The following is a 16,265-nucleotide window of genomic DNA, read 5'->3' as shown; positions in this document are numbered from 1 at the left end:
TTAAAAGCCAATATATGTGGGAAAAAGAAGCATCATCAGCATGCACTTACCATCACTGTTCTTCTGAGAAATGCCTGCGTTATTCACACACAGCTTAATTTGGACATTTTATGGGAGTTGTTTTCTTGTATGACCACCCTTCTGAAAATGTCAAGAAAAATTAAAAGCTGCAGAACAAGTATGGAAACAGTTATTACATAATGATCTCTGTGAAATTTATGAACATGTCCCCTCCCACATTTTCATATAAAGAGGAGATTTTGAAATGAACAGAGATAAGATTAACAAAGTGGTCTTTAAATATTGTCCATTTGGGTCCTTTGTCCTTGTCTTTTTCTCTGTACCTCCTCTGTCCTCTACAGTCTGTGACCTAGGAAATAATTCACCCTTCTTTAGATCCAGTTCCATTGTGCTTGGCCTGTCATTACACGCCTGGCGGGGCTGACGGTGAAACCATGAGACTTCCCTAAACCCAGATCTATCTGGCCATAGATTTCCCAAAAGCACACAGTTTGACTTGCACTTTGTTATTCGCTCTAATGTTCCTATGCTCTGTCTTTTCTTATGTTTCCAAGGTCAACTCTTTCAATGACAGTATTAATAATGTGTGTTGTACCGCTTTGTACCTTGTTTTATTTTAATTCTGTTTCCCTGTCTTCTCTCACTTTCTTATCCCCTTATTTAGTCCTCCATTTTAAGGCTATGAAACATTTAAGCTGAACAATGTGGTTGTAAAGTTCCTAAAAATACAATTCATGCTCAGTATGTCCTCATTTCACCTCATCTCTCTGTACCCTGTCATCCACTTTTTGAACTTAAAAGGTGTCAATTGTCAATTTCAGAAGTGTTTGAGGTAGAAGTGAGCAGTAAAAATGTGTCAACAACTGAAGAGCTGTCAAGAGTGGCTGTGATGCTCACTTTCTTCTTACTCAATTCCTTTCATATAAGACCATCTGCCTGCTTTGGGAAAGAATTCTCTGAAACAAAATGAGTTTCATCTCCCTCAATCTCTCTCTCCTGCTCAATCTGTGTTTCATCAGTGTTTATGTTATCCTCAATAAAGGAGGAAAATAGTTGGCCATATGCCCACTTCAACGAGTTAGTTGAAGAAAAAACAAAACGAAAGAGGGCAGTTCTTTCCAAGAATCCCCTCTAGCTGTCAAGAGGAAATGTGGACCCCCTGTAGTAAGACATGGATGGCTTTTAACATGTCCTTATAGGGGTTAAGCCAGGCTGATGAAAGATCAAATCTGGATTATGTTGATTATAGTATAAGGTTATATAAATATTGCATAATTCTTTTTTCGAAGAAGTAATTCTATATATGAGCTAATAAATGCAGACATATTACATCAACTTCCTGGCAATTGTTGAGGAAGCAAATTATTGCCCATAGATAGGTTAAGGGAGTGGGGGTGCTTATAAACATTTCATCAACATCTCAGGAAACTGTGTCAGCTTGAGAAGGAAAGGGCATCATATGTTTCCGTTAATGTCTAACCTTGACCAAACAATGACAAAGATGAAAAAGCAAAAAAGTTTTTTAAAAAACTCAGTCCTTCTCTGTGTCCTGCATGACAGTTCTGGGAGTAGGACTACTGCCACCACCCCCTCCATCTCCTAATTTAGACTATTTTGGCTCTTAAAACAACATAGTCAGTATTTCATCCCTTCAAGGGTCATGGAGGACAATAAAAATATAAATGAGTACTGTGGCCGCTGCCGTTCACTACAATTACTGTGCTTCTGAAAGAAGTTAGGATCAGTCAGTGGGGATAAAAAAAAAGTGCACATTTCTTTATTTCATAGCATGACGACATATTATCATTAATAAATGGAGAAGGGAAGGGCAGAGAAGCACATCACAGACCTGGTGAGCAGGTGGACTATTTTAGCCCATCTCATCTATCATTAAAACTAGCCACAGTATATGCAGACATATTGGATGATCAGCTGATGGATGAGTGAACAGCAGGACAGGAAGGTAGAGGATGGCAGGAAGCCAGATGGGCCCATTATGAACAAGATTTCATTTGTGTTGGCTGAGCAGAGAATAGGAACCATTCGGACAAACTGTATGATACAGGTGCAGCTACATTGTGTTGGTGTAATGTACACTGTGGGACTTAACTTATCATTAATGGATGCCCAACCAAGCCAGGTGAAGAGTAGAGTATAGGCATCAACAGCTTCACCACACAGTCTGTCCTCTTTCAACTCATGTATAAGTCATTGAGAGCCTCCCATTATCCACAATATCCACATTAATATTTTACCATCCATCAGCATCCCTCCTCGACTGCCCTTCTTAATGTAGCTGTGTACGTCTGTGTGCGATGTTGCAAAAAAGATGAAAGTATTGCAGACATACATGTCTTATTTACCACACACTCATCAATTTCCCCCACATGTATGACCAATAAGACAACCGCCCAAACATGACTTCAACTTTTCCATGATTTATTTGGTGATCAATCAATTCAAATGATGGAATTCAATGTTTTTCCCTGACACCACACTCTATATCACATCCCTGCACCATGGCTACAGTGGGAATTACTCTTAAGAGATGATACATAAACAGAAATATAACAGCATGTGATTCACATCTGATATTCCTTGTTGAGGAAGACAAAGCGTTGTAGGTCAGATTATTGTTAGTAATCCTGTCAAAATTCAGCTGAAAGTTACAGAATTACCGGGCTCAGACAAGGAGGCAGTTTTATTGTCTTTCACTTTCAGTGACAAACGTAAACTTTTTCCTCATAACATACTATTCATTCATTTCAAAATGCAATTCATTACACACTAAGACATACTTGAATAAAAATAGTTTTATAACTGGGAAAATAAAATGATAAATACTTGACATACAAACATTTGCTTTCAGACATTTGGACGGTAATACAAATACATACATACACACACATACTGTACATATGTGTGTATGTATGTATGTATATATATATATATATATATGTATGTATACACATACACACACACATTCATACATACACAAACATATACAAAGTTTGGCAATTTGTTTGTACATTTTAAAAAGTGATAAAGGTAACGATACATTTTTAAATAAACTTTGCTTTAACACATTGCACATTAAGATGAGAACAATAAAACAGTAACTAGAATACAAACACATGCTTTTTTGGCTTCTTTTTTCAGCTGCAACTGTTTATTATAATATATCAAGATGCAGTGAAGTATGAAGTATATGTAGCCGCAGCCAAAGAAAAGCCTCAACCACCTCTATCAATGCTGCAGCAGGAAAACAGCAAATTTACCATGTAGTGAAGTTGAGGGATTAACACAACCAGACTGTGTGTGCATTAATCCCTCCGACTGCCCTTGAAAGGAAAAGGCCACAGTGCCTCCAAATGTTAAACTAAAGCCAGGGAGAGTGCTGCTCTGTGCCAATGCTGAGGGAAGACAATATAAAGATACACATCTGGTGATAAGAGCATACTGAATACTAAACTAATGCAGCTGCAGTATTCAGGACAGAAAAGGCCTGCACAGTTTACAATGTGGCTCATACATATGACTTAGATTTAAATAATGCATGTATAAACGAATACTTTGCTCATTTTTATATTCGCCCACTCAATGTGAATTATGAAAGGACACAAAACCGCAAAGGTGACAGCATGTCATGCATTGGGTAAACTACTATTATCATCATTACACCAAACCAAGGAATATATGCCATGTATTTTAGCACCTTTTATCTTTTTAACTATGATCTTAGAGCTCAGACAAACCGACGGCTGCAGTGGCTTTCTCCACGATGCACAAAATAACCACTGCAGTGCGAGTTTCAGATGTAATGCTCACTGACGGGTGGATGGACACAGAATGATGAGTTGAAAAGGTGACTGAAAAACCTAATAAGGCTGCAGCTTTATTACTTGAATATATCACAAGTGTTTAAACTGAAACCTGCGCCGACTACTGATCAGCAGCTGAACCGATTTATTTTTTTATTTTTTTAAACCCTGCAGTGATTTCATAAGAGAAAACTATCAAGAAACGGGTGAAAGAACCAACATTCTTCTCTCAAGACAATGAAGTTAAAATAGTGTTTCAATTATAAACAGAGCTGTTAATAAAATATTTTGGAAGGCTAGAGAGAATCATTAAAGTTTCACTGTTTCTGTTAAGGCTGCGTTGTTTCCCCCAAACCGATCTGACAGATGCACACTCAGGAAAAGTAAAACAGGACTAGTGTGTGTATAAAACATAATAAAAAAATTAAGTGGGAGGTAAGATGATCTGAGTAAAAATACCTCCCTGGAGTCAACATCCCAGTTTATAAGCTTGTTTTCTGACACAGCTCAGTTGCTTATAAATGACTGCTCGCGAGGCTAGGAAGAAAACATGATACATTCATCATGCTGTCCATGCATTACATTAACTGTCTTCTGTTTAATGAAGCATAGACTACAGCTTTTCAACATGCTGCAAAAAGAAACTAGAAATGTCCAGAATTATTTAGCGGTAAGGTAGCGGTGCTGAAAAAACACAGAGGGCATAAATGTTTGGGCACCCCTTGGCTCTGTGCTCGGTTAAAGTTATGAGATATCTTTAATTTGGTCTATCACACACAGCATGTCACATTGTTCAGATTAAATGACTACAAGCGTTGTTCCAAAATCCTCAGCTTCTGTTTCTTAAAGAAGTTCAGTGGGATTTGAACATTGGTTTGGGTGATTGTCCTGTTAAAAAAAGCCAGTCTCTTCTCAATTTCATTTTCTCAAATGACTGCATGACATTCACAAAGAGGATTAGCGGCTGTTTAGTGGAATCCATTCTTCCTGGCTGTCAGATAACCCTGAAGCAGAATATTTCCACCCCATGCTTACCAGTCTTTGTCTTTGTACTGTCTTCTCATCAAATGTGATCCGTTTCCTTTATTTTTCTCCTTTTGGTCAAGTTAAAAAAGATGAATAAATGCCTTTATCTCTCTGAATAAGACCAAAACATTAGCAGATACATATTGGCACAGATAAATGGCAATGCCACAAAGATTCAGTAATGCTGTCACATTAAGAGTACAAAAGTTAAGATATACTGTAGGCTTGATGTATTTCTACTGTATCCAAATATTTCGTGACTGAGGTATTGTGCAAAAAATGTTTGGTATGCCCACAGTTTTTCATTATTCTTTATGCTTCACCCTCTACTTTGTGGAAAACCTGCATTAACTGTCAACCGAACATTAAAGTGGAGTCATAACACGCATTGATGGCCTGCGTAGTTACCATTACTTGATGCACATTCCATGGCCTTGGCTTCGCTAGATGCCAAGGGCAAAAATCAATTTCAACTACACAGACGCAACACAAATGCACACGCACACTCGCATACAGGCAGAAACGCTATGTATCACAAGAACAGTCTAGTGAAGTAAGAGATGTGAAGTCGGACTCTCATCAGTATGGGTGTAGATTCCAGTGTAGGGTTTCTGGTGCAGGACTGGTTGCTACAGTTGCCATTATAGCAGCAGAGATCTGCTGTTATTAAGCTGCCAATTTATGTAACCTTTCCCTCCACAGTTTCTGTGTTCACTACACCTCAGAAGTCCATATAATGATTTCACCTTTGAATATGCTGTCTACTTTGTACTGAAGACATCTTATCTGGACTTGATTAAAGATGGTAAAAAGGTTTTGGTTGGGTCTGCATGAGACCATATAACAGAATACTGACACTACAAAATACAATATTTTTGGCTTTGGTTTCTTCTAGCACCCAGTGCCATTTAATGGCAGACCCATTGACCTATAAATAACAGCCCTAATTTTTGCGATACTCAACACAACAGCCATGTTCAACCGAGCTTGGTCCGAGTATTTTGGCTGTAAAACAGCACCTGGAGCAGGATGGACACATCAATAAGGATTTGTACTGAACCGCACACCCAGAACTGTGCTGGGCTGTCATTCAGCACAAAGTAGGTGGTCTTGAAGACATCACCAGCAGTCCACAGCAGCACCATCTTCACACTGGAGAAATGGAGACACACATTGAAGCTGTCAAAGCATGAACACTCTTAAAGAAAAAAATTGACATCCTGGCAAACTGCTGAACTGTATCTGCTTTTGTGGTTACAGTTAGATGAGAAAGTAGACACCCCTATAATAGATTGCAACAAGCTAACTGGTAATGGTGTACATCTATCCGCGCTGTTGAAATATAAATCTGCATAGCTAACCTCTAAACTTCTCTTGAACTGAAAACAGTAACCTGCTGTAAAAAAGTAACAACACAGGGGGCAGAGAAAAATAAATCAACAGCATTAATCAGACCAAAATACAGGAAAGTGAAGGAAAGACAAAGATCTGAAGAAAATATGTCTAAGAGAGACATGGGGTTCAGAGAAAACATGTTATTGAGGACACCTGTCATTGACCAGGCCAGCAGCCTTAACCCCAAATCTGTATCTTGATGGAGTTCTGAAACTTCACAGAAAGCACCAGACGATATAGAAAAGATCCTCTCGTATTGTGCTCCGGTCTTCGTTCCTGTTCTATTCAATGCTGTTCCTTCCTTGGCTCCATTTGTTCCTGTCTTGACTCATTTGTTTTCATATTACTTCAACACTTACCCCATACACTCTTCCTCTCTCTTACACCAACTACTGTCCATTTCCTCTATTCTATATTCTTGCTTGTTAAATCCCATCGGCTTAGATGTAAAATAAGTATATTCTTTTCATTAGGGCCTACTGGGCCTGGGGTTGACCAGGACCATCATTCATCGGTGAGACATAGTGTAACGGTCAAAAAGGGGTGAGGGAGAAAGACAGTGACAGAGAGCCTGCAGAGGACAGCATTTATCTAGCATGCAGTAAGAGAGACAGCACTGAAGCTACGCAACCACCAGAGAGAAAGAAAGGGAGCTCTGTGAGATAGCAGAGGAAGATGAGTGTGAGTGTGTGTGTGTGTGTGGGGGGTGGACTAATGACTATGGGGACAGCAGCCCTGCACTATCCTTCAGCTCCCCTTGCAGAGTCACATCAAACTCCTCTGGCCTCCCTCCAGGCCCAGATGAGGAACTAAAATATTAGTGACACACTATTCTGACCTACCATGGAAATGGCAATAATCACTCAAAAAACATAGGAATGTACCAAATGTAGAGAATGCAGTGTTATGGAAATGTGAATAACAAAAACTGACACAAACTGTAAACACAGGTGTAATGAAGAGCTCTCAGTTGTTTGTATATCATGGGCAGTAGTGTCCCACATCTGGACACACTTACACAGTGTATTGATACATTCCAAAGTTGACTTTGTGATTGTCAAAATTCAGCGGTGATAAACTGTCATTGCAGTCCTAACATACGGACTATTTATAAAAATTATTTTTCAAAGAAATCTGTATTTACAGTTTAACATTGGTTAAAAAACCCTTTCAAAAGCTTTGTTCAGTCAAATTTATACATGCACAAACAGCTAGTACACAGCTGTGGACTAACTTGTCAACTCTAACTGAGTCTCAACTAGGGTTGAGGCCTCCATACGTTATTCTGACAACATACTTTGTTACTCCATTTTTGTAATTTCATTTGCATTGTGACATATGGACTGCTGAGTTTACACGAATGCTTGTTTTGATAGCTTTTTCTCTAAGCTGTATGTGAACCTGGAAATAAGACACAGCCAATGTTAGATGGACTTTCTTTTTATGATGAGGAACAACCACTAGGCCTTTTTACACATCACTTTTAAGTGGGGACAGAAGCCCCTTCATTGTACATCAGCATCACAGGTAAAAGCACAAAGGCAGAATGGAGGGTTGAAGTTGATCCACTGCTAAGGCGACACTGAGCTGGCAAGGGAGGTAGTCACAGAGGAAGAACACTTTATGTCTGTAAGGGAGAGCTAGTATGGCTGGGCATGCTGGACTGGACGAGCAACACGAGGCAGCTGTACAAGAAGGAACAGAGCAGGATGTACTTCTTGAGGAGGTTGAGATCTTTCAACATCTGCAAGAAGCTCTTGGGGATTTTTTCTATCAGTCTGTGGTCGCCAGCGTCCTGTCCTACGCTGTGGTGTGCTGGGGAGGGAGCACCTCAAAGGGAGACTTCTCCAGGCTGGAGAAGCTGATCAGGCGGGCCGGCTCTGTGGTTGACACGAAGCTGGACCCTCTGGCAACAGTGACAGAGAGGAGAACAATGCACAAACTCCTGGCTATACTGGACAATGCCAGACACCCTCTGCACACTGTCATCAGCAGCCAGAGAAGCCTGTTCAGCGAGAGGCTGCTTCTCCCAAAGTGCAGGACCAACAGACTGAGGAACTCCTTTGTCCCCCGTGCCATCAAACTGTTTAACTCCTCACTGGGGGGGAGGAGGGGTAACAGAAGGACAGAGGGACAGGTGGCAGTCAGTCAGTCTGTCTAACCAACAGTGTATAAACGTGCAATAATATCTGTGGTGTGCAATAATCTTTATATATTTATAATTTTAATCTTACTTTATACTTAAATTTATATACATATTATTATTTATTATTATCACCATTATTACTATTACTAGTTTACTAATATTATTCAATTCAATTCAATTCATTTTTATTTATATAGCGCCAAATACAACAAATGTCATCTCAAGGCACTTAGATAATAATAATTATAATATTACTATTATTATTATTATTATTGTTATCATTATTATCTTCATACGGGTGCTGGTGTTGGGTGTTTTCCACTGTTGTGTCCTTTGTACATTTCTGTATATAATAGTGCTGAGTGCGAGTGAGATGAAGACTTTAATTTCCCTGAGGGAACCTCCCAAAGGGATTAATAAAGTCATCTATCTATCTATCTATCTATCTAGTATCGCAGAACACACACTCTTGCCTCTTGTCCGATAAGCTGCCACTCAACATTTTACAAACCGATGAGAACATATTAAGCAGCACTGGCAGAGCAACGTCCGACCCAGTCTAACTATAGTAACTTTGGTAGCAGTGACACCAGTAACAGCACTGGCTCTGATGCAGCCCCCCATCAGAAGCAGATTGCACTCTCCACTACAGAGTTATAGCCCATATACAACATCTGGCTGCAAACATAGAAGGTCCTAAGCTTCCTCAAGAAGTAGAGACTGCTCTATACATTCTTGTGAACACTCTCAGTGTTGCATTTCCAGTGCTGTCTGTTGACCATGTGAACACCCAGATATCCGTAGTCCTCCACTATCCCAATCTCTTTACCCAGGATGAAAATAATAGTGTCTTATTCCTTGTCCTCTTAAAATCCACAGTCATCCCAAAGTCTGATCATGGAGGTCTTGATTAGGGCACAACTGAATCCCACTGATGCGTTGTGCCTCCCCAACGATTTAAACCTTCGGGGTAAATCTTTTAAATATTTTAGAATCCTTATGCTTTTACTTTTCATTCTTTCTGAGCTGCCAGAGTGCCTCAGGGAAAATACTTTCTATTCCACAATACAAATCTATATGTTATTCCAGTTATATTCCAGCTATATGGGCTGGATGGGTTAAAAGCGGAGGACAAATCTACCTTCGGGTATAAATAAAGTCACCTTACCTTACCTTATATTCCAGTTTTTTTTTCTTCAGACAAAACACTTTGCTTAAGTTTAAATTTTGTGTTCCATCTCTCTGCTCATCTTTTTTTTTGAGATTTTGTAGGTTGCTCCAAAATGAAATCAGTTATTGATATTGTTATTTTTGTTTTTTAATCCCCCCTTCCACCTCCTCCCATCACCCTGTTTAAATTTTCTACTTCCCTCCTTGGCTCAGGGGACGCAGATATCATTAACAAGGGCTGAGTCATGAACAGTGTAAATATTAAAGAGGGCGGGTCATCTGTATAAAATAAGTCTCAACAACAGCACAAGGGAAAGGAGACAAAACACAGGTTTAAAGTAATTTACCTCTGTAACAGGTATTCACACACACACCTCACATTTTACTGTTTGTGATGCTAGTCTCATGTAGGTTCTTTTCTCGTGAGGCTTGTTGCTCAGCTGACGTTGATGAAAGACACAGACAAGACCAAACAATTGAACTTGGGCCTGAGTAAAGATCTGGCTGTCCTCTGAGAGAAGAAGTGATAATGGCATTGATTAAGAATACTGACAGACTGACTCTCATTTACGCATCAATCAGCATCAACAGCTTTAGTGAAATTGTACAAAAACACATAAACAGAAAATGCACAGCCCAAACACACACACACACACACACACACAACCCCCCAAACATTCATCTCAGTTCAGCTCAGCCTGGACATGTTTCTCATCGATTACAATGGCCTGACACCTTTATCTAAGCTAAAAGGCCAGAGATGAGAGAGAAAAGGATGAAATCGTATATGGGTTTCTGAACAGAAAAGTCCAGGAGCGTGGCGATGGGAGGGTGGAGGTGAAAGGAAAATGACAACAGATGGATGGCAATGAAAGTAGTCAGAGGGATAATAAATCTAGAGAGGGATGAGAAATGAAACCACCCTGATAGCTGCAGAGTGACAGGACAAAGGAGAGCAATGGAGATAGCAACGTGTGACACCTGTGCCGTATGTTAGCCTGTCAGTGATTGTGCTGTACACGGTGAACGGGTGCTGTCAGGCCAGTTATAAGCTCTTTTGCTGGAGTGAACACGTGGCTCATAACAGAAAACAGGGCGAAGAGATTTTTTATGAGAGACAGAGACAGTGGGAGAGAGACAACAAAAACGATTCACTAATTTAACAGAATACATATCAGTAGACAGTATAAAATACAGCTAAGCAGTGTTCACACCTACAGATCTTCATTTTCAAATCCTAGTTAAAGCCAGTGCTTCCAATGTGAGACCAAGTAGCTTCCATTTATTGTACTGGTATGTTGCCTTCTAACACTAATAACATGAATCAGGAGGCTAACAGGCCCTCCATTACTGGCTGATTTATTGCTGCAGGTATACCTCATTAGAACAGGGACACTGTTAGGTTTACTTTAATGTACGTCTATTTCATGTCTGTTGGTCCCCTGCAAATTTCAAAGTGCCCTCACCTTCCTGATCCCAATGCTCTGTTGGTCAATCTGTACACAAATCTGTCTCTTTTTGTATCCATTCAGCACACTCTCACCACTCTGTAGGTTTGAGGTTATTGAGAAAGAGGTTCAATCTTAGTGCTTGTAAATCTTCATCCTCAGCCCTCATTTCATCCTGTACCCATATATCCCCACAAGTCTTCCAGCCCCTACACCCTATACTGTGGTTCAACTTGAACTGGAACTAGAACACAACACTCATTGTATTTAAGCCTCATTACAGTGAAGTCAAAGTGCCATACAAACTTAATTTACCAATTTCAGAAACTCTGAAGTCATTTTTCAATTTCTGAATGCACTGGTTTGTTTACTGGTTTCCCATGACCAAACGCAAAACATCTTGCCCTCAGTATCTCTATGACACCAGGCTGATTTTCTGCTACTGCAACTACAATCACAAACCAGCATTCACCGTATGAAGTTTGGGACAGATTGGATAATGTTTGTGGGAGTTATAAGCGACTTCATTTTTTGTGGCAAGTGACTGTGAGTCATCGAACTTTGAGGCGTTGCCACGGCCACGCCCTTTAAAGGGGTAGTTCGCCATTTTGCACATTAAGCCCCGTTTTTAGGTAGTCTGGGGTGAATTATAGATATTCTGATCACAATTTGGACATTTGGTGCTGAACGGAGCATTTAGGTATCCACTGCTGCAGCCCCCCCACCTTTGCATTGAGTCAATGACCACTCAAGCAAACAATCATAAAACGGCATTAAACTTTCGTTTGCAGAGACATGAAACTCACCGTGTGGTCTGTGGTGGACAGCGATACGTTGGCTCGAAAATCACCGCGAAATACGCTTCCAGAGAAGTTATATTACCATTATTGTCCGTCTTCATTGATTTGTATTGTACACAAACAACGCACTATCGCCACCTAGTGGCTGGATGTCTTGCTGCTGCTATTCAACGGTGTCCGGAAAAATAGGTCCACCAAATGCTAAAACAACTGTTAGAAGGCACATTTCGCTGCGATTTTCGGGTCAATTTCGATAAATTGACCCGAAAATCGCAGCGAAATGTGCCTTCTAACAGTTGGTTTCCGTTCAGCACCAAATGTCCAAATTGTGATCAGAACATCTATAATTCACCCCCAGACTACCTAAAAACAGGGCTTAATGTGCAAAATGGCGAACTACCCCTTTAAGTTTTGAAAAAGTTTCCCCATGAATTTTTCCCTTCATGTGTTAACACTCTGGGGTCTAATGCCCACCGGTGGGCATTTTTGACACATCTCCAAAAACACATCTGTAACTCTGTGAGTTTTTGTCAAGTGACACCATTAAAAACCTTGAAACTTCTAGTTTTCAAATATATATATTTTAAAATAAATTATATAGCTGGCCCTTTTTAAAGAGAGTGAACAGAAATCTTTGGATTTTCTGTACTCTCAGACTGCAGCAGCTTCCTCGGCCACACCTATCGCTATTCACATGTAAAGTACCAGGTGATTGAGTGGCTATTCACAGGTGAGAACATGCCCCATTCAGCCAGCATGTGGGGGAAGGCAGCAATGTCCTGCCAGTGACAGACAATTATCACATGGAGAGTGACAGGGGGGTGGGGGGAATCAGGGGTGTTAAAGCCTGATTCTTACTCGGCGCAAACGCGCAACTGTTCTGGCTCGAGAACCATTAATGACGTCATCGAAAGCGCCAGCCCCTTCACAGTTCCTTCAGCTCATAAGCGCAGTTTGCGCCGAGTATGCGTCACATTTGCAGTTCTCTCCAGACCAGCGGGCGTCACTGTTGAGGAAACAAGCTGAAAAGCATACGAAGAAAGCATACACAATGCCACCTGTGGTGTCACGTCAGCAGAGGCTGGCACATCTGATGCGGAATGAATTTACTCTGGGTGTAGAACTGAATATGTATCTCAGAGCTAAGCGGCTGCGGCAAAAACAGAAGAGAAGGTGGAATGTTCGTCCTTTGCAACAAGACGAACTTTGTCAAACGTTGTCCCAGTGTAACTTCATAGACGTGTCGTACAGATGTTTGTAGAGGCGCACCCTCTCGGTCACCGCGGTCTCTGCAGTGTTCATTTTTTCTTTTTCTTGGTCAGCTGTTTCCGGTTGAGCGCGCGCGAAGTCAGAAAAAAAAGTTGTGTGCGCGCCCTTGCGCCGCGCGAGGATTTTGTAGCTTGCGACGGGGGGCGTGGCGGAATTTTGGGTCACGTGACCGTTTGCGCCATTTGCAACCAGCTAGTAAGAGCGAGGTTGCGCCGAGTAAGAATCAGCCTTAAGGCTGATTTATGCTTCAGACGCAAAGCCTCTGACGCTCGGACGCAGAGCCTCTGCGAGCGTCAAAATCTTGACCACTCCCCCACGCAGAGGCTCTGCGCGCGTTGTCGTGCACCTCAGAAAAATCCTGACTACGCGACAGACGCACGCAGACCACCAACGGAAGTGCGCAGAGAAAAGCGGCTGTGATTGGTCCTCGGTGTGCCTTTCTGGTTGTCTGTGTGGCTTCCTCCTTTGCATTTTCGCCAACTCCAATAAAAGAAGCTGTTCTTCTTCGATGTCGAGCAACTCCAGATCCATATCTTGCATACTTTTTTTTTTTTTTTGAAAGATAAACACTTCCGCCGGCGCCGCCGAAGTTCTCGTCACCGCCCACAGAAATTCTCGCGAGGGGAAACTGCTGTGCGTCCCGAGAAATTCCACACCGAGGTTGCAGAACCATAACATGAAAAGTGGTTCGCGACCAGAGCAAAGCAACACGTCAAGACGATAGACGCAGAACTATAATCCGCCCTTTACACACCCATCCAATTAGTATTCAATGCTCAGAGACACTGACTGGAGTTACAAAAACTTTTTTACAGTTTGTGTGAAAACAACAAAACATTTCTGACTGCACTTTTTACTTTTATGCAGCCAACACTTTTGTTTACAAGGTTCAACCTTCAAAAGTCTTGACTAGATATATTTATAGTGTGTTTTCTTGCACTGTTTAAAGACCTCTAAAACTTGTTTTTTTGTACAGTTGTGTTTCCCCTCAATTGAAATAAAACTTGTTTGTATTACATTCACTTCACTCTCATATTGTTTTTTGTTAGGCTTTTCAGAATACAACCATGTGTGTCACTTTTGCATAGATGTTTACAGTTAGTTGAAATACTTGAAAATGTCAAGGTGGTGCTTTTCAGAGACTCCCTCAAAGTCTCTGAAAAGGCCTTAGACTCCAGAGGGTTAAGAGTAACCTGGCCAAGTTTGAAGTCTGTAGCATTAAATCTGTAGGACAAGTTCGATCATATGCAAGGCGTGGAATCGGGCAAAAATGGCACGAAAACGCACATTCCATCCAAAATGGCCGCCTTCCTGTGAACGTGGGACCATGGCGACCCTAGACTTTTTTGTGCGTCTGGGCATGATGAATGAGTGTTTCGAATTTCATCGTCCCACGTGAAACTAATCCTATTAAGGGGACACTTTTTAAGCATCATAGGGGGCGCTACAGAGTCAATGAGCGACTCCCAAAAATATAAAGTTTAGATTCTTTCATGTCGTCGACTGGCAGGTGGCGCTCGCAAAATTTCCTGAGTTTTCGCATACCTTTTGCAAAGAATAAGAAGATGCAGAATAATAAACCTTACAGATACAATAGGGTCCTTGCAGTTTCACTGCTCAGTCCCTAATAAAACCTTTGCAGGCTTTAAGCTTTATGTTGGGAATCATGTGCATGTGAGACCGAAATCGTCTACAGAGGAGGGGGTTTAGAGAGTCTATGTAAGTGACAGATAACACTGATACAAAGCTGTATTGATAGTAAGCAACAGAGGTTTTTGTTTAAAGCTATAAAGAGCTTCAGTAACGTCTTCCTCTCTTCCAACCATGCTTATGTACATAGGGTTGAGATGGTGGTTTACGTGTGCATACACAAGTGCGCCCACACATATGGGCCGTGCATGAAGTGATTTAGCAGCAGGGCTGCAGCTCTCCCCGAAGGGGGCAGATAGAGAGTCGAAAATCAAAGGGCCCAGCAAGAGAGAAGCCGAGCTGCTCTTAACCCACTAACTATGAATTATGCATGCTGATCGATCGCACACAGCCAAACACCAAAAAGTTCCCAACCTGACAGAAAAAGATGGATTCTACATCGCAAAATGGAGCAGAAGGGAGGCAAGGAGAAGGAGGGGTATTCCACAGAGTTTGCCTGAGGATATTTCAAATACTTTTTTGGAGTGTAAACAAGCCAGAATAGATGAGTCGTCACGCAGGTGATGACTATTACAAAATAGTTTAATAAGATTTGTTATTTAATTTCATAAACCAGCACACTATTCATTCAACATTTGCGTCTCAGATTAAAGAGTGAGTTGTAATTATTTACCCTATATTAAAAAAAGTTATCAGAAAATACACTCAGTGACATAACACTTAGGTTTGTTGCACAGAACAGTGGTTTATGATCAACATAAAGACAAAATATTGGTCTGTAAATGTTCTAAAACACAGACAGAAGTCAGGGGAAAAGACCTAATTTGATTAAAGATCATTTTCATTTACCATCTACAAAAGGAATTTAACACTTTAAGAAATTCCCCAAGGATTAGGAGGTGAAAGACACAACACAGTCAAAAGGTTTTAGTCAATTTAGGGAGACATCTGGTTGGTCAAAAAATAAGACATTAGCCTCAAATAAGGAGCCAATAATTTCAGCCACAAGATAAATAAGTAGTCCTGTTACAGATGGTATGGTCAAAAACATGATGTTGAGATCAAGTCTCTGTGATGATTTTTCTCTAATTACATAAAAAGATGAAAGATGCTAAAACAGCCAAAATCCACAGCAGTAAAAAAAAAACAACCGACAACTAGGGATTAGGATCGTTACTTCCTAAACAGTAAGTTCTCACTCTGCTGCAACTTACTACAAGCCTGCAAAAGGAAAGCTGCTGTAATTTAACGAGAAGGTAAAAGTCAAGGACCTGGGTCAAGTCTAACAAAAAAATAAAATAAAATAAGAGTGTTTTCACTGTTGCATTGGTGGGTTTACTTAGAAACCAATGGGAATTGCTGTAGCCAGTGTGTTTTGGGCTTTACATAATCCTGCATGACTTATGTCCTGAGGAATAAAGATAACATAGCATGACCTTGACATTTTAAATAAACCTGTTGTTATAAAAGAAAAGACTGTGCACTGTATTAGAAAAATCCAGTTATATTCCTCCTTTGT

The 16,265-nt window shown here is 40.7% G+C and overlaps 1 protein-coding gene across 1 annotated transcript in view; it reads right to left on the bottom strand.

Moving 5' to 3' along the window:
* Nucleotides 1-2,443: 2,443 nt before the first annotated feature.
* The window catches only part of LOC142383708 (solute carrier family 66 member 2), a 53,824-nt gene continuing 40,002 nt past the window's right edge, over nt 2,444-16,265 (bottom strand). Inside the window, exon 5 of the mRNA XM_075469366.1 lies at nt 2,444-6,020. Coding sequence (XP_075325481.1) covers nt 5,846-6,020 — 175 coding nt within the window. The 3' untranslated portion in view covers nt 2,444-5,845. The remainder of the gene's footprint in view (nt 6,021-16,265) is intronic.

Source organism: Odontesthes bonariensis, chromosome 7 (assembly GCF_027942865.1).
Source record: "Odontesthes bonariensis isolate fOdoBon6 chromosome 7, fOdoBon6.hap1, whole genome shotgun sequence".
Taxonomy (NCBI): domain Eukaryota; kingdom Metazoa; phylum Chordata; class Actinopteri; order Atheriniformes; family Atherinopsidae; genus Odontesthes; species Odontesthes bonariensis.
Note: the sequence above shows the minus strand (reverse complement) of the source record. Positions and strands in the feature narration are given on the sequence as shown.